This window comes from Dendrobates tinctorius, unplaced genomic scaffold (assembly GCF_039654945.1).
Source record: "Dendrobates tinctorius isolate UK_male_01 unplaced genomic scaffold, ASM3965494v1 ptg000015l, whole genome shotgun sequence".
NCBI classification, from domain to species: domain Eukaryota; kingdom Metazoa; phylum Chordata; class Amphibia; order Anura; family Dendrobatidae; genus Dendrobates; species Dendrobates tinctorius.
In genome coordinates this window covers 19,385,261-19,410,306 of record NW_027361683.1, presented here as the reverse complement: position 1 = coordinate 19,410,306, position 25,046 = coordinate 19,385,261, and the positions used below count along the sequence as shown (strand labels likewise).

The window sequence follows — 25,046 nt, the reverse complement described above, 5'->3', positions numbered from 1 at the left end:
TTACGTCCAACAGTAAAACAAACAGGTATATGTGAGCAATGATAATTTAGGGCGGGTTTAAAACATTGGCTTAATGTCAATGGGAAAAAACATCTTACAACTAGAGATATTAACAATGGAGGGTGACAGAGACATAGGCCCAATTCATCAAGATTGACATGTCCAGTCTTAATGTGGGGACACGGTGGAGTGAGAATCACCTGATACAGGAACCCGAGTAATATTTGTGGTGCAAATAATTCCACAACTCCTCATTAATTAAATGAACTGGGGTTCCTATGCTCCATACTAACCTGTCCCTCTTCATCTCAACCCATTGTCATGTCCTCACTAAATGAACTGGATTCATATAGCTTAACAAGCAGCTAAACAGCTATACCGGGGTCCAATAAGGGAGACTGTAGTTGAATCTGTGGTTTATTGAACGTAGGTATAGATGTGTGTGGTAAAACCTCAACAGAAACAGATACATAGGATCAGTATTGGGTTCCTGGAAATATACAATACACATGACATATAATCTGGACTACTCGCTGAGCAGGGGTTGTAACTAAGCTAGCTGATAAAAGGCAGAATCATATACAGAGAGGGTGATTACATACCACCGATGCTGACACAAGGGGAAACAGAGCGATGAGGTGCTTCCAATATGCAGACTTGAAAGAAATGGCCAACTGAAGAGAGAAAGGGGCTGGGATAGACCATGGTACCTTGCAAAGTTACCCAGAATACATTAGGAATTGGAGGGAAATAATACAGGAAATACAATACCTAATATCATGCAGTTATAACTTTTGGCCACTAGATGGAGCTGGAAACAATAAACATTAAAATGTGTGGAAAACTGAGCATTATACATAAAGTAATCATTATATGTTATCAGAACAGGCACTTAAGAGTCATTGATTATGTCGGAGACAGAACACTCCCCGTCTGACATCAAACGGATGTCACCATTCTTAATCTCCGAAGGCAACAATAGGACCAGCTCAGTCACTGGTCTGAAGAATGTCATAGGTCCATCTGCTTTGGCCATCCTGAGCTTAGGCCTGGTAAATTGCCACTTCCTCCGTGGCTGCAGGGTAGACAAGCGTTGTTTGCGCCACCTGTCCCATAATGCATTGGCAAGACTTTGTACCTGCCTCCATTGGTGCTTGTAGAGGTCTTTAGTGTCAAATCCTCCTGGAGGGGCACTGGATAGTCCTGTTTTCTGGGTTAGCAGAGTAGCTGGAGTCTTTGTATGGAGTGTAGACACCTGAGGGTGGATTTCAGCACCTGAGTCCTCTCTCTCAAGTTCAAAGGTGTCTGGACAAAATTCCTCAGTGTACAATAGTTCTGGTCCTGAGAGCCATGTTGTGCTCTCTAGTCGACTTGTGTCAACTGCTTTACTTGCATGATCTGCAGGGTTTCGTTCCGTGGGAACGTAATGCCACTGTTTTGGATGAACTGATCTCCTAATTTGTGGCACTCTGTTGCTGACATAAACGTAGAATCGCCTGGTTTCATTGTGGATGTATCCCAGGACTACTTTGCTGTCTGAGTAGAACTTGGCTTGTGTCAGGTCCATATCCATCTCGGATGTGATGAACTCTGCTAACTCGATGGCTAAGACTGCAGCACAAAGTTCTAACCTTGGTATGGTGTGCTCTGGTTGTGGAGCAAGTTTGGCTTTCCCCATGACGAATCCAATGTGGCTCTGACATTTGGAGTCCACAGTTTTTTGATAGGCAACAGCAGCAATTGCTTTGACAGAAGCATCTGCAAATACACACAGTTTTTGGCTCTGTATCTCTGTAGACGGTACAGGGGTGTATGGCCTTGACATATTCAGGTTGGAGAGAGCTGCTAAAGAGTTCTTCCATACTTCCCACTGGATTCTCTTGTCAGGTGGCAGAGGTGCATCCCAGTCAGAAGTCTCCTTGGTTAAGTCTCTTAGTACGGCTTTGCCTTGTATAGTAACAGGAGCTGCAAAACCTAAGGGATCATACAGGCTGTTGATGGTAGATAGGATACCTCTGCATGTGAAAGGCTTTTCTTCCTGGCTGACCTGAAAGGTAAAAGTGTCTGACTGTAGATTCCAGAGAAGCCCGAGGCTGCGTTGCATTGGTGTGGGGTCTGACCCCAGGTCCAGGTCTCTGAGACTGTTACACAAGTCTTGTGAAGGGAATGCTTTCATGAGTTCTTGGCTGTTTGAGGCTATTTTGTGAAGCCTGAGGTTGGAGCAAGCAAGCATCTCTTGTGCTCTCCTGAGAAGACTGATAGCAGTCTCATTTGAAGGCATGCCAGAGAATATGGGAAGCAAGATGTGCCACAGTCCGCAGTTCCTGAGGAAGGTGCCAGGAAGGGCGCCGAAACGCGTAGGAAGGAATAAAGAAGTACTTTGTTACTACATCTTGCATCCCAGGTGATTTTGTGGATTCAGCAGCGCGGACTGTGGCACATCTTGCTTCCCATATTCTCTGGCAGTTTTTCCACTTTGGAGTGGTCGGTGGAGGTCCTGCAGCAGCTGATACTGTGTTATGTCTTCAAGCCAGTTGTGGGTCACACAACTGGAATAGGTGAGTGGAACTGCATTACACCACTCACATCGTAGTGTCACTAGTGATAGGGCACTATTGCGCCTCTTGTTCCCCCACCCTTTTTGTATTCATTTGAAGGCATGGCTTTCAGACAGTCATCAACATAAAAGTCTTTTTCTATGAATTGTCTGACATCTGACCCGTATTCTGTTTCTCCTTCTAGAGCTGACCTTTTGAGTCCATAGATGGCGACTGCAGGAGAAGGGCTATTGCCAAAGATGTGCACTCTCATGCGGTACTCTGTGACTTCTTTAGTAGGATCATTGTCTCAGTACCAGAAGAATCTTAGGAAGTTCCTGTCTCTCTCTCTCACAAGGAAACAATGGAACATCTGCTGGATGTCAGCGATGAAGGCAATGGAATTCTTATGGAAGCGCATAAGTACTCCCAGCAGTTTGTTATTGAGATCTGGTCCTGTCAGTAGAACATCATTCAGGGAGACATTGTCAAACTTAGCACTGGAGTCGAACACCACTCTAATCTGGCCCGGTTTCTTAGGGTGATATGCTCCAAACATGGGTTGGAACCAGCATTCTTCAGAGTCTTTGAGAGTGGGAGCTAGATCTGCATGGCAGTTCTCAAATATCTTTGACATGAAGGAGAAGAAGTGATCTCTCATCTCTGGCTTCTTTTGCAGATTATGTTTGAGAGAGGCGAAACGTTTGAATGCTTTATCTCTGTTGCTTGGTAGACGTGGTCTGTGGGTTCTGAAGGGGAGAGGTGCGACCCAGCTGTTGGTCTCATCTTTTACAAGCCCTTTGTCCACTACCTCTAAGAACAGCTTATCCTCTACCGACATTGCTACCTGGTTGTCTTGCTTAGTTCTCTGGAAGACTGTGGACCCTAGCTGATCCTCATAGCTTCCTGACACCATATTGCTGTCATGAGTAAAGTCTATTAAGTGATTGGGTAGTTGGATGCTGTGTGGTAGTTCCTTGACATGGAACTCGTTGTTTCAAGGTTGAAACAGAGATGGGCGCCCTTTCTCCAGTGTATTTGTTAGCATGCTTTTCACAGAAGATGGGGCGTGCATGTGTCCCAAGCATATGTTTTCTATTATGACCCATCCTAGGTCTAGCTTTTGGACATAGGTAGCATTGTTGAGTCCATTGATATGACTTTTCACTTTATGCACCTACAGGATATCTCTTCCCAACAGTAGTATTATCTGTGCCTGAGGGTTGAGTTCCGGTATGATGTGTGCTATGCGTTTTAAGTGAGCATGATGGATTGCCACATCTGGTGTAGGAATTTAAGACTTGTTGTCTTGGATCTGATTACACTCGATGATTATAGGTAGTGGCAGGCCGAATTGTCCGTCTAAGGACTCAATTTGGTAGTCAGTGGCTTTCCTGCCCGCTGTTGTCACAGTACCTGCACATGTCTTTAATGAGTAAGGAGTGCTTGGTCCTTTAATGTTGAATAGGTCAAAGAATGTTGATCTAGCCAGGGATCGATTAATTTGATCATCCAAGATAGCATACAGTCTCACAGCTTTGTCTCTATGGCCCTTTGGGTACACTCTGACAAGGCATATTTTTGAACAAGACCTACTGTCTATTGTCCCTTTACAGACTTCAGTACATTGTGAATTGATCTCTAGCGTAGCTGCATCAGTGCTCTTTTTCCTCCCCACCATGCTCACTGACAGTTGGCGTGTTCTGTGCACTCCATGGAGCTGGGCCAGGGTGTAGGGCAGTGTTATGATGTGTGGTGCCACATTCTGTGCATTTTACACTAACCTTACAATCCTTGGCGAGATGAGTGGTGGATGAGCAGCACTTGTAGCAGATACCGCTCTCTTTTAGGAAGCTTCTGTGATCCGGCATAGATTTCCTCTGAAGGCTCTGCATTTCAGGAGAGGATGAGGCTTCTGATGAAGCGGGCACTGCTTGTCAGGTTCTCGTACCTTTGTCTCTGATTGAGAGCAGCCAGCAGACCTGTAATTGGAACTTGGAGAAGCAACATTAGTATTGTGCACTGCCGCAGAGGTTCTGCGTGGGTTTGCAGCTGGTGGTGGTGCAGCATATGACATTGCAAAGTCAAAGCTGGGATCATTTATGATTGCCGCTTGTTCGTGTATAAAGTCTACAAAAATGGAGAAGGGAGGGAATGAAACACTGTGTTTGTATTTGGACGTGGAGCCACGTGTGAGCCACCTCTCCTGTAGATTGTAGGGCAACTTTTGGACTATAGGGTTAACACCTTTGGCTGTGTCGAGGTATGCAAGTCCTGGTAGGTCACCTTCACATTTGGCAACTAGGACTTCTTGTAGCAGGTCACCTAGCTCTCTAAGTTTTGCGAGACCTTTGTTAGATATTTTAGGAAAGTCATTGATTCTTTTGAACAAGGCTCTCTCTATTACCTCTGCAGAGCCGTAACACTCATCTAGCCTCTTCTAGATCTAAACCGCTATACTGGGGTCCAATAAGGGAGACTGTAGTTGAATCTGTGGTTTATTGAACGAAGGTATAGATGTGTGAGGTAAAACTACAACAGAAACAGATACATAGGATCAGTATTGGGTTCATGGAAATATACAATACACATTACATACAATCTGGACTACTCGCTGAGCAGGGGTTGCAACTACGCTAGCTGATATAAGGCAGAATCATATACAGAGAGGGTGATTACATACCACTGATTCTGACACAAGGGGAAACAAGCGTTGAGGTGCTTCCAATATGCAGACTTGAAAGAAATGGCCGACTGAAGAGAGAAAGGGGCTGGGATAGACCATGGTACCTTGCAAAGTTACCCAGAATACATTTAGAATTGGAGGGAAATAATACAGAAAATGCAATGCCTAATATCATGCAGTTATAACTTTTGGCCACTAGATGGAGCTGGAAACAATAAACATTAAAATGTGTGGAAAATAGCATTATACATACAGCAATCATTGTATGTTATCAGAACAGGCACTTAAGAGTCATTGATTATGTTGGAGACAGAACACCCATCATGCCAGAGCTTGCCGAAAAATACCAAAAGTTGCTACATTTTTACTCAACTTCGCATTGGAGAAATATTTTGAGATGTCTCAAAATGTTTTATGACCACTTTGATAAAATGAGGTCATAAAGTACAACAAGAAGTTGGACAACATATTTATACAGTGATATACAACTGAGCAACTCCTTTACAATAAGCATGGCTTACATTACAGATCACCATAGGTTGTTACTTCCAAATGCCCAAACAAGAAGCTGTAGACTTTTACGAGAATGTTTGGCATTGGAAAAAATTTTTTAATTATACTTCTCAATCCAAAACAATAAGTGCTATAATTTACTGTATTTCTAACACTTTATTAGACACAGATTATGAGGATGTTTGTCTTTCTCTTCATCAGTCCAGGCCAGTCTGTACAACTCTACCTTTCTAACTTTATTTTAACAGCAAAAATTGACATTACTCCCATGGATATCAAGCCTCCAGTGGATAGGTCACAGTCACCCAGTACCAATTCCAGTTCCAGTTCCACAGGACAAAAAGGTAGGACATTTCTTAAATAGGAAGTTTTAGGCAGTTTTCACAGTTGGTGCTACATTTTTAATGTTGCCTTTGTGACAGTTTATTATAATGATTACACATGGGGCTTTACAGGCTTCTGCAAGACAATGCCGTTAAAGAGATTATCCAGGACTATTTAATTATTTCTTTATGGGCCTAACAACTAAAGGGCCTGTCACACTAAGCGATATTGCTAGCAATATCGCTATAACGTCACTGGTTTTTGTGACGCTATAGCGATATCGCTATGTCTGATACTTACCTCCGACCGCTCCCCCGCTGGTTACCGCTGATCGCGCGAGAACGTCCTGGACTGTTTCTCGTCGTCAGCTTCCTACTCGGGCTTCCTGCTGTGGAGACGAGCGACGCGTGGACGCGGGTGGGAGGACGTCAGGATCGCCTTGTCTGACAGGTAAGTAGCGACCCCCGACCCCTGCGATGTCACTGGTGAGATCTGCCTGTGTGGCAGCTCACTAGCGACCACTTAGCGATGTACCAGCGATCCTGACTGTGTCATATCGCTGGTCAGGATCGCTGGAACATCGCTAAGTGTGACTGTACCTTTACAGGCAAATAGTTTCTAAATGCCTGACTGTTGTGCCCAGCGCTGATCTCTGTCAGCACAAAGCGATTTACAGACAGCAACTTCTCTTCCACTCTGCTCTCTTGACAGTGCACGCCTGTCGATGTCATGCTGATTGACAGCCGGCTCCCCACTGCCTAACTGCGAGGAGCCAGCTGTCAGTCAGCATGATTTCGACAGTCATGGCCTGTCAACAGAACAACCCGGAAGATGGCGAGCTGCTCTGTTGACGTGGAGTAGCTGAATAACTTGTGGCCACTCTGAGTTGGCGTCGGGTAGAACAGGCAAGCAGTTGCCTCTGTCAGCAACTACCTGCCTGTTATTTTTTACACCCACAGTGGAAAAAATAAAGTAGTCCTGGAAAACCCCTTTAATACATAGTACTGAGACTGTGTTACTATAGATCTGAGGGACCACGACTGCAAAACAGACCACAGACTGCTTCCTGTTGTATTTAGCTAAATAAGCCTTTTAATAGGGCAAAGGTGTAGCAGAATTTCAGTGATAGGATGGCTTTATCACCAACACTTCCTTTTATTGGAGCTTTTTTAATTAATTTGGCAAAACGACAATTTAATAAAGCAACATCCTTGAAAGTAGAAATGCTGACTATTTTTCGGATTATGAATCCCTTATGGAGCCACATACATTTTCCCATTGGTCACAATGCTTGCCTGTGAATTTACATAAACTCATGACTATCGAATGCTTAATAAATACATCACTCGAAGTTATATTAAAAATTCACAGTACAATGTCATCTTTTTATTAGCGTACAATTAAAATGTTTGATACATGTGTACTACAAGAAGAATGAATAATAGGGCACCACAGTTTTTTCGAGCGATGCATGATGTTGCAGTGATCATCACCGCAGACATACCTCTTCTCTCAGCCCACACAGGAAAAGACTTAGTAGTAGTTTATATGACAGGTTGAAACTCCTACAGGTAACGGCAAGAAGCAGAGCTCTTTCTACCAACATTTCTATGTTCAGCACCATCAGGTATTTACGAGGATTTAGTTATTATCTCTCAGCATTTAAGAAAAAATATGATTTTTTTTTCATGTCAATTAAAAAAGGTTGTTTTCCATTTGCGATGGGCTATTCAATGTACCCTTTCTCAGTTTCTACTCTTTATTTTAGTTGCTAAAATGGACACCCCAGTCATGGACCTTAAGTCACCAGCAAACAGGCCGCAGTCACCCGCTTCTAGTACTACAGGTCAAAAAGGTAAATCAAGATGTGATATTCCTCAAGGATCTAATGTTTTTATCTCTGTATATGTATTCCTATTCTCCAGGTAGAGGAGATGGGTAAAAATATTATTTTAAATACTTATAATTCAAACACGAGTGTCTTAAGGCCCATGTTAGGTTTTCTACTATTTAGGTATACGGGATCACCAACCTCAACATTTTTTCTATTTTATAAATGGAAAAACAAGTGCCTCCAAAGACATTGCTGTACGATGTGTGATTGGATTAACATGCTGAGCTGCCATTTGTGGCCCTTGGTGCTTCTTTTCCTTCCTTTTTCATCTTGTAGGAACTATTAAAATTACACTTATCAGACAAGTAATAATTAATCAGACATCAGACACTTCAGATTTATTTGCATTTGTTAATGCTTATATATTTAAGCAGTTACTTTTTTATATGGCAGTATTATTATGTTGACTGTGCATTAGCCTATCATGGTGTACATTTTTTATAAATGATTTTATTGTAGTTTTGGGCATTTTTTGATTTTTATATTTTCGAAATTATCGGTGGGAGTTGCAAGAAAGATGGTTTATATTGAGTATTTAAACATGAATCAAAAGTTTGATTTGTTGAAGTTGCTGAGTTTATAGGTCAGCTAATGTGGGTGGTGACCACTCCCACCATCCTTTAAATAGTCACCTGATGCATCAGCTGACTGTTGGTGATAGAGTTTCTCTGGAGACCAACCGATGAGTGAGGAACATTTTGGTATCAGTGTGTATCAGCTGTTTGAAGTCCTGGTTCCGTATCCTCTGTTGAGTGTAGTTTGCAGCAGCAGCTTGGAAGTGGAAGTATTTTTACTTTGTGTGTCTCGTGCTTGTCACCACCCCCTGTGTTGTACTATCTGCAATGGTCTGGCTAGCGCCTTTGCCGGCCAGAGCACTAGCCAGGGCAGTGTGAAGTGACAGTGATGGACGATGTTCATGACGGAGGTGGGGGGAAGGATCCGCTTAGGGTGTTAGGGGAGTGCAAGGATAGGCTCAGGTTGTAGCTCAGGAGGTGACCCATCTTTCATTCCCTATCAGTAGGGCCTTCCTCTCCTAATTTTCATCCCCGCTGTAGGTGTTCATTTTGTTGTCCGTTGGACTAAATTGAGTCAGTTTCGTGACAGTTATTTTGTCTTCATTGCCCAATAGTATAAAATTCTGTGACACACCCATGGTGTCAATATGATCACTGGACCCCTAGATGAATTCATTGAGAGGTGCAATTTGAGAAATGGGGTCACTTATGGGGGGTTCTGCTGTTCTGGCACCTCATGGGCTCTCCCAGTGGGTCATGGCACCTGCAAACCATAACAGTAAAATCAGGCGCTCCTTGCCTTCTGAGCTTTGCACTGTGCTTGAAAAATATTTCCCAATTACATGTAGGGTATTGGCGCACTTAGGAATAAATGAACATCAGTTTGTTGTAAAAAACTACTTTTTAGCCCTTAAAAAATGTAAAAACTTTTGGCTAAAACAACATTTTAGTGGTAAAAATTTAATTTATTCATTCTTCACTGCTCAGTGGTATAAAACTCTGTGAGGCACATGTGGTGTCAATATGATCACTGCACTCGTAGATGAATTCATTGGGCAGTGTAGTTTGTAAAATGAGTTCACATATAGCGGGTTTCTGTTTTTCTTGCACGTCAAGGGCTCTGCCAATGTGACATGGCACCCTCAAAACATTCCAGTAAAATCTGAACTCCAAAATGATGCTTCTTTCCTTCTGAGCTTTGCACTGTGAATCAAAAGAAGTATTCCCCTACATATGGGGTATCGGCGTACTCAGGAGAATTGCACAACAAATTGTATGGTGCAATTTTTCCTGTTGTCCTTATGAAAATTTATTTACCGTATTTTCCGGCGTATAAAACAACCTTTTAACCCCTCGGGAGACGAGATCTGAATCTGAGCATGCGCGAGCTCCAGCGGCCATTTTCCTGGAGGCCACCGCATTGCAGCAATGGAGCTGCCGGGGCCTCCAGGCTTTGGGGAAATTCCGGCGGAGCCCAGACGCCGAACAAAGAACCGTCGCAGCCACCTCCCATCACAGAGCCCCCACGTTGCACAAAGAAGTGTCGCTGACGACCTTCAGCACAGAGTCGCCACACTTGTGAAAGAGGAGCCGCCGCTGCCGCTCCCCAGCGCAGAGACCCTCAGATAGCACTGCTGCCACCAATGAGGTAAAAGGGGGATGATAACTCCACTTACACCCTCCCTTCGTCATCGTGACCACTCCCCCCACCATAAGCAGATTGCTCCGTACCCGGCGTATAAGATGACACACGGCGTATAACAAGACCCCCAACTTTTAACAAGATTTTATATTTTAACTGGAAAAGTTGGGGAGTCATCTTATATGCCCAGTCGTCTTATACGCCGGAAAATACGGTATATATTTGTGGGGAAATTTTTTTTTTAATTTTTACAGCTCAATATTATAAACTTCTGTGAAGCACCTGAGGGTTGAATATGCTCACCACACATCTAGATCAGTTCCCTGAGGGGTCTAGTTTCTAGTTTCTAAAATGGTGTCGCTTGTGAGGGATTTTCACTGTTGAGCTGGATCGCCCTCCCAGGGCTGTGGGGTACTCGGTACCGGGCCGGTGTCAGGGGGATGCGTCACAGCAGCGGTGACCCGGTCCGTGGCCCTGGGCGCCCAAGCAATGGGAGATGTAGTTAATGGTAGAATAGTTTGTGACACCACCCGTGGTGTTTGGCAAGTATGGTGTTAGGCCAACGCTGCATACAGATCCGCTGGGACTGATGGTATGGTGCAGCAAAGATGTAAAAGCTCCCCACAGGTGGAGCTGTAGTCCCAGGACAGTGTAGATGTAACCAGCATGGGGATATAGCAGTGCTGGAAGCGTAGGGAACAGACAAGACACAGCGGTTGCAGTTTCTGTACCTTTACTGAGTATATGCAGTCCAGGGTCCTGATTACAGATGGTGTTGGAGCAGGTTAGCCTGGAAGCAGATCAGGATTCTCTCTCAGCAGAAGGGCTGTGCAGTCTCCTTCCTAGCGCTTTGTGGTGTGAAGCACCCCAGTACTTAGCTACTCTGGAATGCCTCTCTTCAGATATTCCTAGAACTATACTTGTATGACAGACAGCTGTAGCCTCTCTCAGGGACTCCTCTCCTTAGTCCTGGCTCTCTATTCAATTGCTGTTGTGCCCCAAGTCTCTGATGGGAGCAGGGCATTTACAGCCTCCTACTCCTCTGGTATCTGTGGCAGGACCATTAGTATCCGTACCACCGTGGAGACCAGGCTCCAGTTCTTACGCTCTCAGCTGAGGGAGCTCTCCTTCCTAGCTCAACCTCCAGCTTCGTTCCATCTGTCTACACACGTGGACCTCCTTCAACTAACTGACAACTCCTTCCTCTCAGCCCTCAGGGAGCACCCCCTCCCCTTCATCCTGGTTCAGAGTTCCCCCTGCTGGCTTGGAGTGGAACTGTGTTGCATGAATTAGGTTAACTGCTGGAGAGACCCATCACTGCTTCCAAGCCTGGCATTACCCTCCCCTGGAGGAAGGCAAGGCCAGTGTGGCGACCATACCTCTGGGGGCACCACAGAGCCACATCAGAGGCTCTCCAAATGCGACATGGCGTCCGCCAATTGTTCCATCAAATTTTGCATTCAAAAAGTCAAATGGCGCTCCATCCCTTCCGAGCTCTGCCATTCGCCCAAACAGTGTTTTTCTCCCTCATAAGTGGTATCGGCATGCTCAGGAGAAATTACACAAAAAATTTGTAGGTCAATTTTTTAATGTTATCTTTGTAAAAATTAAAAAAAATGGATCTGAAGTAATTTTTTTGTGAAAAAAAGTAAAATTTTCATTTTTATTTTTTTATTTTTCAAAAAATTCCTGTGAAGCACATGAAGAGTTAATAAACTTCTTGAATGTGGTTTTGAGCACCTTGAGGGGTGCAGTTTTTAGAATGGTGTCTCTTTTGGGTATCGTCTTTTATATATACCCCTCAAAGGGACTTCAAATGTGATGTGGTCCCTAACAAATGATTTTGAAAATTTTGTTGTAAAAATTAAAAATCGCTGGTGAACTTTTAACCCTTATAACTTCCTAACAAAAAAAAGTTGGTTACAAAATTGTGCTGATGTAAAGTAAACGTGGGATATTTTATTTATTAACTATTTTGTGTGACATATCTCCGTGATTTAAGGGCATAAAAATTAAAAGTTTGTAAATTGCAAAATTTTCTGTTTTTGCTAAATTTCTGTTTTTTTCAAAAATAAAAGCAAGTCATACCAAAGAAATTTTACAACTATCATGAAGTACAATATGTCCCGAAAAAAACTCAGAATCTCCAGGATCCGTCCAGAGTTATTACATCATACCCAAGTGATAGTGGTCAGAATTGAAAAAATTGACCTTATGGTAAAGGGGTTAAAATATTGCCTATTGCCCCACCATATCTAAAACTGGCCCTGAATACAGTCACAGAGTGACCCTGTTTCTAAAAATGAAGACTAGAGTTGAGTTAAAACATTCACAGAGTCTAGGGTCCAGAATCTTGTCAGTAGTCTGTGATTTTCGGACCAGAGTCCTGCGAACCTCCTCCTACCTACAACATCCCCATCACTACTTCTGAGAAGTTGGCCCCTTGCAATATCATGCACACATCATGGTAGGCCTACTAATCAGAACATGTGACGGTGATGCCAGCAAGTGGAAGAAGGTTTGCAAGTGCTCTGATCCTGCATCCACGGGCAACCGGGTGGATGTGAATAATTACACAGGAAACAATCTTTTACATGAGCATAACTGCATAAACGAGGGCTCGCTGCTGTGCTGACAGAGGGTGGGGTAGGGTGAGCACGACAAGCTGCTGGACTATGAGAGATGCTCACATCTATTTCATGTACCCTTACTAAAATATCAAACTTTATTACAAAAATAATGTACACAATTAATATTAGACTAAAATTAGTATTGCATCACACCCAAAAGAATGAACACCATAGGGAGGTGTTCCTATGATTTTGTGCAAACCATATATACATCCTCATCATCTATGTTTTTTGTGGACACATGTTATGATTTAGATTGATGTACCCACTGGGGTTTTTGTGGATTCCTGTTTCACAGGTAAGGGGTGTAGGGTGTGTGCAGACGCTGCGGAATTCGCTGCGGATTAATCCGCGCGGATTTTGCAAAAACCACAGATAAACCGCAGGTCAAAAGACCTGCGGATTATCTGCGGTTTTGACTGTGGTTTGGTCCTGCGGATTCACCATCTCCACAATGGTGGAGATAGGAACCCGCTGCGGATTCCGCAGAAAGAATTGACATGTCACTTCTTTCTGCGGTTTCAAAACCGCAGCAAATCCGCGCGGATTTTTCCGCAACGTCTACACAGCGTTTTTTTTTTACCATTCATTTGAATGGTACTGTACACAGCAGCTAAAACTGCTGCGGGTCCGCAGCGGCCAAAAACGCTGCGGGTCCGCAGCGGCCAAAAACGCTGCGAAAACGCAGCGGAATCCACAGCGTGTGCACATACCCTTACTGTGCTCTATTATGTATACCAGTGACTTGTGTATGTCATGTATTCTATGAGGGATTTGTATTTACTAGTGGGAATCTAGCACTTCTTCGTGGATTTCTTATATATATATTTTCATAACTTCGTATCATCGAATAAGGGCCTCCATCCTTATTTTTTTAGGGGGGCTCCTATGTATCTAACAGGGAAAAAGACATCAGTTATGTTAGATCATCATCAAAGGTATAGAGACTGACAAGAAAACAATATATCTCTTTTGGGGACAAAGCTCATTCTTGATCCCGATAACCTACCGCAGAATATTTAAAGAAGAAATAATATATCTTTGAAGAAAAGCCAAGAAGATCCCATTCCAACATTTCTCCTCTTTCTCACCTACCTATTTAACCTCTTATCACACCCCTGCCACTATAGGGGTAGCAAGGAGAGCCGTCGAGGAGTGGGGGGGCCAATTGCGCAGGTCCTAGGGCTCCAACCTCCGCTGGCAGGTAGGGAAACACAGGCCATTGTAGGGACAGGCACCTCCCTATGGTGTTCATTCTTTTGGGTGTGCTGCAAAACTAATTTTAGTCTAATATTAATTGTGTATTTTTGTAATAAAGCTTGATATTTTAGTAAGGGTACATGAGATAGCTGTGAGCATCTGGATTTGATCTCATACCAATTTATTTTGGATACTGTGGACTGTGAGAGAGGTGCAGGCGGAGATGTTATGGTTAATTGAGAAAGATGGGGTGTGTTTGGTATCTAAGATCAGTCAAAAATAGCTGGAATGTCCATTTCCATATCAGCTGACAGGCTTACACTCACCCTCACTAACAGTCTTCCACCCATGAAAACCGTTGTGTGCCCCTTACAACTGTACCCCTCAGTCCTAACTAAATGTCAAAATCCACAATAGACCAACTCAAATGGTCAAGCTGAAGATTTTACAATGGTCCTCACAGTCCCTTGATCTGAACATCATTGAAAATCTGTGGCTAGACCTCAAAATAGCACTGCATGCAAGACGACCCAGCAATCTCACAGAATTGGAACAATTTTCCAAGGAAGAATGGATAGCATTTACAAGCTGTGATACTTTCAAAAGGGTGTGCTACTAGGTACTAACAATGCAGGGTGCACCAACCTTTTCCAATAGGCCAACAGTCCTTATTGTAATTTTTAAAATGTAAATGATGGAAAATATATATATATATATATTGCGTAAAATGCAAAGGAAATTTGTCATTTATAACTGTAGCCCTTTTGAGATCATTTCATCTTCAACTTGCTTAACTGTTCACAATAACAGTAATTTTAATTATGCGTGCCCAAACTTTTACATGCCACTATAGGCAATGGGGCAAGTACCCAGCAGGCAGTTTATTTTTCCAGGGGACAGCTTGCCTGCCCAATAAAGGTATATTTGATATTAATGTGTAAACCACTGATCAGCCAAATATGAATGCAAAACTGATTGCTCTATCTAGCTCTTCTCAGAACTAGCAACAGGAAGTTTACCTTTAGAGGGTGTATGTCGTGCACATGCAGAGCAGTCATGAAATTACTTATGAAGTCTGCAAATAGGGCAGGAAGCCATCTATACTCTGAAGTATAGATAAGCATTCTGTAAGGGCTGTCACATAGATTACACAGTACAAACATCAAAAAGATAAGTCCCCCATTAAATACTGATGGTAGTCAGATTAACATCCAGATGTACATGCAAATCATTTCTGTGAGGGCAACAAAACTGAATCATTACAAGCTAAAAAATAAATGATACTGAAAATAGCAGTGCTATATACGTATATACAGTGGGGAAAAAAAGTATTTAGTCAGTAAGCAATAGTGCAAGTTCCACCACTTAAAAAGATGAGAGGCGTCTGTAATTTACATCATAGGTAGACCTCAACTATGGGAGACAAACTGAGAAAAAAAAATCCAGAAAATCACATTGTCTGTTTTTTTTTCATTTTATTTGCATATTATGGTGGAAAATAAGTATTTGGTCAGAAACAAGCAATCAAGATTTCTGGCTCTCACAGACCTGTAACTTCTTCTTTAAGAGTCTCCTCTTTCCTCCACTCATTACCTATAGTAATGGCACCTGTTTAAACTTGTTATCAGTATAAAAAGACACCTGTGCACACCCTCAAACAGTCTGACTCCAAACTCCACTATGGTGAAGACCAAAGAGCTGTCAAAGGACACCAGAAACAAAATTGTAGCCCTGCACCAGGCTGGGAAGACTGAATCTGCAATAGCCAACCAGCTTGGAGTGAAGAAATCAACTGTGGGAGCAATAATTAGAAAATGGAAGACATACAAGACCACTGATAATCTCCCTCGATCTGGTGCTCCACGCAAAATCCCACCCCGTGGGGTCAGAATGATCACAAGAACGGTGAGCAAAAATCCCAGAACCACGCGGGGGGACCTAGTGAATGAACTGCAGAGAGCTGGGACCAATGTAACAAGGCCTACCATAAGTAACACACTACGCCACCATGGACTCTGATCCTGCAGTGCCAGACGTGTCCCACTGCTTAAGCCTGTACATGTCCGGGCTAATCTGAAGTTTGCTAGAGAGCATTTGGATGATCCAGAGGAGTTTTGGGAGAATGTCCTATGGTCTGATGAAACCAAACTGGAACTGTTTGGTAGAAACACAACTTGTCGTGTTTGGAGGAAAAAGAATACTGAGTTGCATCCATCAAACACCATACCTACTGTAAAGCATGGTGGTGGAAACATCATGCTTTGGGGCTGTTTCTCTGCAAAGGGGCCAGGACGACTGATCCGGGTACATGAAAGAATGAATGGGGCCATGTATTGTGAGATTTTGACTGCAAAACCTCCTTCCATCAGCAAGGGCATTGAAGATGAAACGTGGCTGGGTCTTTCAACATGACAATGATCCAAAGCACACCGCCAGCGAAGGAGTGGCTTCGTAAGAAGCATTTCAAGGTCCTGGAGTGGCCTAGCCAGTCTCCAGATCTCAACCCTATAGAAAACCTTTGGAGGGAGTTGAAAGTCCGTGTTGCCAAGCGAAAAGCCAAAAACATCACTGCTCTAGAGAAGATCTGCATGGAGGAATGGGCCAACATACCAACAACAGTGTGTGGCAAACTTGTGAAGACTTACAGAAAACGTTTGACCTCTGTCATTGCCAACAAAGGATATATCACAAAGTATTGAGATGAAATTTTGTTTCTGACCAAATACTTATTTTCCACCATAATATGCAAATAAAATGAAAAAAAAAACAGACAATGTGATTTTCTGGATTTTTTTTTCTCAGTTTGTCTCCCATAGTTGAGGTCTACCTATGATGTAAATTACAGACGCCTCTCATCTTTTTAAGTGGTGGAACTTGCACTATTGCTGACTGACTAAATACTTTTTTTCCCCACTGTATATGTAGGTGCTTGTAGTCATATAGCATAAATCACTCTTGGACAAATACTTGTAAGGCTTTGGTGAGAACAGATCCGCTGTGTAACACCACCGGGTATGACATTTATGTTATTGTGGATGGAAAACTGAAAATAAATTATATTTTAGCACATAAATATTATTACATTACTTGTTTCAGAGCCAAAAGAAAATAAAGCAGACCTTGCTCCAAAGGCGGCACATCAACCAGGGAAGAAAGCAGCACCACCTCCGCCGATACCAGCCAAGACAAAGCCCAGTGCCAGCCAAGCCAGCAAGTGAGATTTTAAATCATAAAAAACTTGAGTAGAAAAAAGGAAGAAATGGTTCCTTATTTATTGATACATGTAAGGATTGTCAATCTCGTTTGATCACTATGGTAGAAAATCATGTGATCATTTACCCACTATGAGAAGGTTTATTAGTAAGAGATTGTAACTCTTGTACACAGAAAAGTACTAATTAGTGGTGTGGTCAGGGTTATACAGAGATCAACATTCTGAGCACTGCTAGAACTGCAGTAGAGAAAACACTGATTAGATCACAACATCTGCAGCCAGTTAACTAAGTAACATGTCACTGGAATCAGAGTCTCTCCCTACGTCATACTGCTCTCAGACTTCATAGCAACAACCTGCTGGTGGATTCCTTTTAAAGTCAAGAAAATCCTTATACAATAGGCTTCTCTTAATGGTAATTGCAGGAGGCACTTAACAAAAGTTTAAATGTATAGCAATAAGGCAAATAAATTATTTTTGACCACTAAACTGAAATAGTGATTGAAGTTGAATATTGAGTTCAAAGTTCCAGATATTTAAGAGAGCCCATCTAACTCAGAGTTGAAGAGTCGAGATGGGCGAACCCAAACAGTAAAGTTCAGGGTTTGTACCGAACACCTAGTGTAACAAGATAAATAAGAGGGACTCAGTTAGGCTATGTTCACATTAGCGTTTGAGTCTGCGGCGAATCATCTGCATGCGCAAACGCATGTTTACGTAGTATTTTGTATACGCATCATCTTATGCATGACGGAAAAAAAGGCAACATGTGCATGCATTTGTATACGTTTTTGCATGCGTTTGCGTTGTTTATGCGCATGCGTTCGATATGACATCTGACAAAAATGGGCGAGTCTCATGGGATTCTTTTTGCATTTTGAAGAACGCATGCGTACGTATGTCCTTGCATGCGTTTCCATAGACAGTAATGCATTTTTTTTAATGCACTCATCTGCATGCTCATGCCTGTGCATACTTGATGGATTTTTGAAGCTTCAAAAAATGCAACATGTTGCGTTCTCTACACCCTGCCGCACACCACGAAACGACGCATGTGCATGCAAACGCATGTCCCTGCGTATACCATATTAAATATATGCACGCATGAAGTATGCGGATCTATGCTGATGAAATGCTGCGCACATATACGCAAATGTGAAACCAGCCTAACTGTAAGCGAACACTGCCATCTGCTGGACCAAACTGAAAGTAAAATTAAAAGTGAGAAAAGAAAGAATTGTGTTAGCAGGAATCAAATTGTGCTGGGTGGTTTGCAGAGGGAGTGAATTAACCTTCTGGTCCTGATCAGGACTTCCTGAATATAAAATGCGTGGCCAGGCTGAGAAGGGTTGTTAGCGCCAGAACCTGCACCAGGGCAGGTTGTATGCCTGCAAGGTGGGCTTGCAGCCATCGGCACAAAAGAATCCAAGAGCAGCCAGATGCCGGAGAAGGCCTAAGTTGTGAGGAAGATCCATGCTCTGCTCCAGTGGAAGTCCGTGATGAGAGCCAAGCCAGTCCCAAGATACGCTGCGGCAAAGTTACTGGGACATGCTTGGAAAGCTAGACAGACAGAACATTTTGACTCAGTGAGAGAGATTCGGATGACTCCAGTTGAGGTGTGGGCTCCAGACTACGCTGGTCAGGTACTGAAGACCAGAGCAACACCGGTCAAGACTTGGAACCCAGAAGACGCCAGTTAAGACTCAAGGACCAGCCCCACACTTTACCAGATTGAGGAGATGCCCGTCAGTGGTCAAGCACCGAAGATACCCGAAGAATACATGACCAGAGACTCTCGCCTTAGCTGGTGATTGGAGGACGCGAGTGAGCAGGGCCCTTGCTTTCAGCACAGACTCATTGTTCCGGGTGTGGGCAGGGGGAGGCTGCAGATAAGATGGGGCCTGGCTGACGATAAAAAGCTCCAGAAAGTGTAATTAGACTTTGTCAGGGCCTGGAAAGCTGCAAGGGTGCCCTAGAGACTGTTCCTGATAAATATAGTGTTTGCCCCCCCTTCCCGATTAGACCAAGGTTGGACTGTAGACCCCGAGCTAATCTCAAGGACATATTTCTCGTAATGTAGAAATCAATATATATGTATATAATTGCGTGCTGCTGGTAAATGATACTGTGAAAATTGTTCTTGTGCATTTATCTGTGATAATAATCTTTCCCATGTTTAACCCTGTAAAGTGAAAAAAGTAGAAGTAGATTGTTGATCCCACCTGTTGTCTCCTCTGTTGCATTCAGATTGCCTGCATTACACGTGCACGGACCAGAACACCCCGAACACTCTGTGATACTGTTCAGGTTCGGCACCTTGAACATGGGCTGTTTCCCATGCTGTCACCTGTGTGACAGTACAATAATAATAATCAGCCATAATACTCACCTTTTCACCTAATCCACTGAAGCCCATGTCACCTGTAAAAGAAGAAAAATAATAAAACAGCCATTTCCCTGTCTAATGTGAAGATAACACATTAGTGACCGCTCTCCCCCCAGCCGACTCACACTACTACACAGTGTGTAGCACTGAGCTGCTGAGAGAAAGTTCACATGAGTTCATAGCTGATGAACCCCTGTGACCTCATTTATGTCACTGCTCGCTGTGTGAGAACTTTTTCACACAGCGAGCAGTTCTTCAAGTGAGGTCACTGGGGTTCATCAGCTATGAACTCCTGTGAACTTTCTCACAGCAGCTTAGTGCTACACACTGCAGTATGAGCCGGCTGGCATGGATACCGGTCACATCACTTATATGACCGCTATCTAAATCATCTGGATCTTCATGGGACAGTATGGATTATCTTCATATCGGACAGGTGAGGATTATGGTTGTTTATTATTTTCTGTTTTTTTTCCAGGGCACATAGGCTTCAATGGATTAGGCGTAAAGGTGAGTATAACCATGCATTTTTATTGTATTTCAAATAAAGGTCAGTGTTTTTCTTTTAATTAAAGAGTATTATTCTGTCAGTGTCTTTTTACAATCTAACTACGGAGTTAGTAATGGGGTGCCTTATAGACGTCTCTCTATTACTAACCCCCTCGACTTGATGTCAGCTGCCAATACAAAGCTTACATCAACCTCACAACTGTTACTCCACTTGCCACAGCACCAGGACAAGTGGGAAGATATCAACCTCAATGCAGGAACAAGTCAACGGTGCATAAAGGACAGTCACACTTTATTTGAGACAGTTGGCTGATATGAATTACATCAGATATGTGTAACTTGTGTATTAGCACAGGAGCCAAGTTGGCCCACTGCCATATACTGCACTAATGATTACACTGGCTTATGCGTACTGTTGGATTGGCACACCAGTGTTTTAAGACAGCCATGAGTAATGTGTGCTATTACAAACATCTTGCTTGTATTAAGTAGTTGGAGAGTACATGGCCCTCATCTTTGCCTCTCTGTCGGGATAAAGCATGATCATGAGATAATGCCCTGGCAAAGGTTCGCCTGCTTTGGGGTTGTGAATTATATCTGTCTGAATGTCTCTTAATTAGAATGACAAAATATATAACGGACATTGTCACAAATATCATTATCTGTTAAAAGATCCTTTATGTTTTCCTAGACCCACAATTGAAACACAGACGAAACCAGCCGAAGAGAAGAGGGAGAGGTATAAGGAAACAAGTAAGTTTGTCCTAGGCCTAGGGCATTTACTTCAGGAGAAATGTAAGATCTTGAAATTATACAAGTAGAGTACCGTAGATGGGGAATGGCAGTAAATTGGATATGTCAACAGACTTCAAACCTCAAACTGCATACAATTGTAAGTAAATCTCTTAGAGTGGATGAGACTGGTGGACTTACTTTGAAGATCCATGTCAGAATGGCTACATATGGTTATCTTTTATGTAAGTGTGACTCAATCTCTGCCAATCTAACTTTACTGACAGCTCCTCAGTGTCTCCACCTACTGCTGAGCCCTCACACTGATCACTACAAGCTGAGGCTGTAAATCAGTCTGGGTGGGTGGAGGCTGAATACACTTAGAATTATGAGCTCTGTTACGTTGTAGTTGCACTTAAAAAATTTCCATTTTTGTAAGCACATTGGCATCATCAGGTGCAAGAGAGCTATTTAACATTGAATGCAGTTTGTATTGTGAAATCTGGTGACAGATTAGCTTTAAAGTCTAACATCACTGAATATTTAAAAATTAAAGAATGGATGCAGTTAACCATAATATCACTCTTTCCCTTTGTTACTATATCAGGAGTCACTATATCAAGCTAAGTTATTAAAAACTGATTATTTTAGTCCTCAATCTGTAAAGCATGGTTTAGGTTTTCCTGTACCTACCAGTAAAAATAAGAAAACACTGCAGTCACCAATGGATTTCTTACCTCAACAGTGAAATTAGGGTTACTTTCTATGAGTACGAGTTATCACCTATCCACATGATAAGTAATGAATGTTAAATTGATGATGTTCACTTGTGGGTAGATGGGCTTGACCGGTTCCAAATACTAGAAGATGACAGTGTTTCTCTTCTGAAGATCAGTGAGATTTGCAACAATCACACCGCCATCAATCTAAACTGTATTGCCTAACCGCTCGATTTTTTTATGTAATTTTTCGGAAAACTCTTTTGTTCTAACAACCATTTTATCTACTAAAATTATATGAAGGAACATTTATAAGATGGCAATACTCATTATTTCTCTTTAGAAATCTGTCTAAAGGTTTGTTTCAGATTGGATTATTTTTTTTCTTATATACTGCAGATAGTTCAACTCTGGATGGAATGAAAATTTCGTCAGTAAAGTTGGCACATCCCACAACAGACAGGCCAAAGATGCAGGGAAAACGTCTACCAAAGAATAAGTTTGCCCCCTCAGGGGTAAGAATGTTTGCTTACAGTTATACTTACCTGTTATTATTTATTTTATGATTCCTTGGCTCATACGATGACAGATGGTGCTATCTGACACTGATATTCCTTGAGCTTGAAGTTCACCTTTAATCTGTTTACAAGTTTTTCTGGGCTCTTTTGTTACCATTCGTCTCTTTGATTTGTCATCAATTTTCCTCCTGCAGCCACGTCCAGGGAGGTTGGCTACAGTCCCATGGAGCTTAAATTTCTGAATAATATGCAAATGTAGTCACATATTATTAGACCATGGAGCTGATTGGAGATGGTCTTATAACTTTTTCCTTCAACATGTCAACATGCTGGTCTATAATTTTCTTTTTAATCTCCTGAGACAACTCTTTCCTTCGCTTCCTCTGATACACACCATGTCACCAAACAGCACAGTGAGTATCTGTAGCCCTATATACAGGCCCTGTATTTATCTATTTATTTCTCCATTGCCTCAATGGGGGACACAGGACTGTGGGGTGTATGCTACTGCCGCCAGGAGGCTGACACTAAGTGAACTAAAAAAGGTTAGCTCCTCCGCAGTATACACCCTCACGCTTGCTGAAAGCGAAGCCAGTTCATGCTTAGTGTCCTTAGGAGGCACACATATCTGGTGTTTCCCAGACGTTTTTATTTATTTATTTTTTTCCCATGAAGATGAGACAGAGGCGAAGGACCCTATTGAAAGGGTCCATTCTCCCCAAACCAACAACAGGCGAGCACGTAGAGTGTCGCCTCCACGTATCCTCTCCTGCGATGTGGGACACGATGTCAGACTCATCCCTGACCACCCTAAGGTACAGAAACCCTAGGCTGTACAGAAGCATACGACAGTCCGTGCGGCCTCCACTGCATCACCAATGCAAGGACTGCGGTGATAGAAGGAGGTGGATGGTCCCTCTCCTCATTCCTCAAAGGGAAGATGGAGCTAGGGTGCCTGCACCGTCCTTTACACCGCCCCCCCAAACACAGCTGGTAGCTGAAGTGCTCCATGTGGTCAGTACAGGGGGCAAAGAACGAGGGTGGGCTGGGAGGGCTCCTGCTGGTATGAGGGCCTGTTGTCCTCACTGAGCGGCGCAGCTTCCGCCACAAGATTAGCGCCAACGGCTGCTCCCCAGCGCGTGCAGCATGGCGTTGCTCCTGCATCGTCCGGCCAACGCCAGAACTTTACTCCCCGGCTTCTGTTCACCCTAGACCGCAGGTGGAAGTCCTGCCCCCTGACGTGTCCACTTCCGGCAGACCCACCCCCATGTCCTCGGGCTGGTGCCGAAAATTTAGGCCCCGACTTGGGCCTGGGCTAGGCCGCGGCTGAATGTCCCGCCCCAGGCATGCCTACTTCCGGTGGGCCCGCCCACTCACCGAGGCGCATTTTTTAAAGTCAGGAGTGGCTCACACCCCTTCTGCCGCACCTCAGGATGCTCAGGGGCACAGGACTGGGGTAAATGCTACCCCCCTCCACTCACCCGGAGTTGCCTCCGCCTTTGCATTCTTTTTCAGCAGCTGCACTAAAATCTACTCTGCTTACAGTCACTGCCACAGGCCATATCAGCCAGGTCCAGCATGTCTAGAAGGACCAAGCCTCATACGGTACTATATGCCTTATGTACCGCCTGTCGGTCCGCTTTTCCGCAGGCACAGCGCAATCAGTTATGTGAAGCCTGCGATTCCGAACATGCCCAGGAGCCCTCCCCTGCAACCGAGCCCAGTGTACCGAGTCCCCCGGAATGGACTCTGTCTCTGTCGCAGTCTATGGCATCACTAACGAGAGCAATTCAGTCCCTTCAGTCTGAGATAGGGGCAGGGACAGTGGCTCGCCTGTCTTGGATTGATTCTCTGTCTCACAGGAACCTCTGGCTTGCAGGAGTCACTCTCACACTATACAGACATGGGGGAAATGAACCCACACAGCATCGCCCAGCCCGTCTGGTGCCTCGGTATCCATGAGCTCCGTTTCTCGCTCCCCTTCACCAGTGGGAGACAGCGAACATAACTCGGATTTCGATTCCGATGGACCCCTCAATTTGGATGCACCCGATTACCAGGAAGCAGTCGACAGTCTCATTGAGGCCATCAACCAAACCCTGGGGATTGACGATGAATCCTCCTTGACTTCAGGTCACAAGGTGGCATTCAAACGGGCCAAGCGACCTCATAGCGTCTTTTGCACTCACCCAGAGTTTGAGGACATAGTGCAATGGCACAGGGAATGGCCAGACAACCGTTTTTCAGGACAGAAGGCACTGGATGCAAGATATCTGTTTGCTTCTGAACTAAAAAAAAAAGTGGGCTGAATCCCCAACGGTAGATCCACCAGTGTCACGTTTGGCATCTAAAACTCTGTTATCCCTACCTAACGGTTCTTCTACTAAGGATCCCACTAACCGTCTCATAGAGAGCTTGGCTCGCTCGGTTTTTGAGACCTCAGGATCAGCCCTCTCTCCCTCCTTCGCGGCAACTTGGGTAGCCGAGGCCATGATTTCCTGGTCAGAATCATTAAATAGAGCCCTGCAGGGCATGGACCTGCCATCAGAGGTACCTGAGATTGCGAATCAGATCACACCGGCAGGAGACTATTTGATCAGTGCGTCCTTGGATGCAGCTAACTGCGCAGCACTGGCTGCCGCAAATGCAATTTCCATCAGGAGAGCCCTGTGGTTGAGGACATGGTGAGCAGACTTAACTTCCAAGAAATACCTAACTTCTTTACCCTATCAGAGTGGCAGATTAGGGGGAAAAGCAACTTTCTCCCTCAGCAAAGGGTTAAGCAGCCATTCCGTCACCAGCTTTAAGCATGTTTTCGGTCCTTTTGCATCCCCGGGTGGGTCATGGCGGCCAACCAGCCAGTTCAGGTCGACCCAGTCAGGACAGAGTTCATCAGATCTCATACAGAAGCAACCCGTTGAGGAGGATGCGATCTCACCAGCCAAAATCGAGGGGATCTAGGTCTGGCCTCAGATGACTGGAGGCATTTTCCAGTTGACATCAGCAAAGTAGGCGGTCGCCTGCTC

The 25,046-nt window shown here is 43.8% G+C and overlaps 1 protein-coding gene across 3 annotated transcripts in view; it reads left to right on the top strand.

Annotated features, from left to right (window-relative positions):
• The window catches only part of SH3D21 (SH3 domain containing 21), a 156,088-nt gene that overhangs the window by 91,302 nt on the left and 39,740 nt on the right, over positions 1-25,046 (top strand). For all 3 annotated transcript variants that reach the window (XM_073562671.1, XM_073562681.1, XM_073562663.1), the window contains exons 12-16: positions 5,985-6,080; positions 7,829-7,915; positions 17,038-17,155; positions 20,743-20,804; positions 21,902-22,017. In XM_073562671.1, the coding sequence (XP_073418772.1) occupies positions 5,985-6,080; positions 7,829-7,915; positions 17,038-17,155; positions 20,743-20,804; positions 21,902-22,017 (479 nt within the window). The remainder of the gene's footprint in view (positions 1-5,984; positions 6,081-7,828; positions 7,916-17,037; positions 17,156-20,742; positions 20,805-21,901; positions 22,018-25,046) is intronic.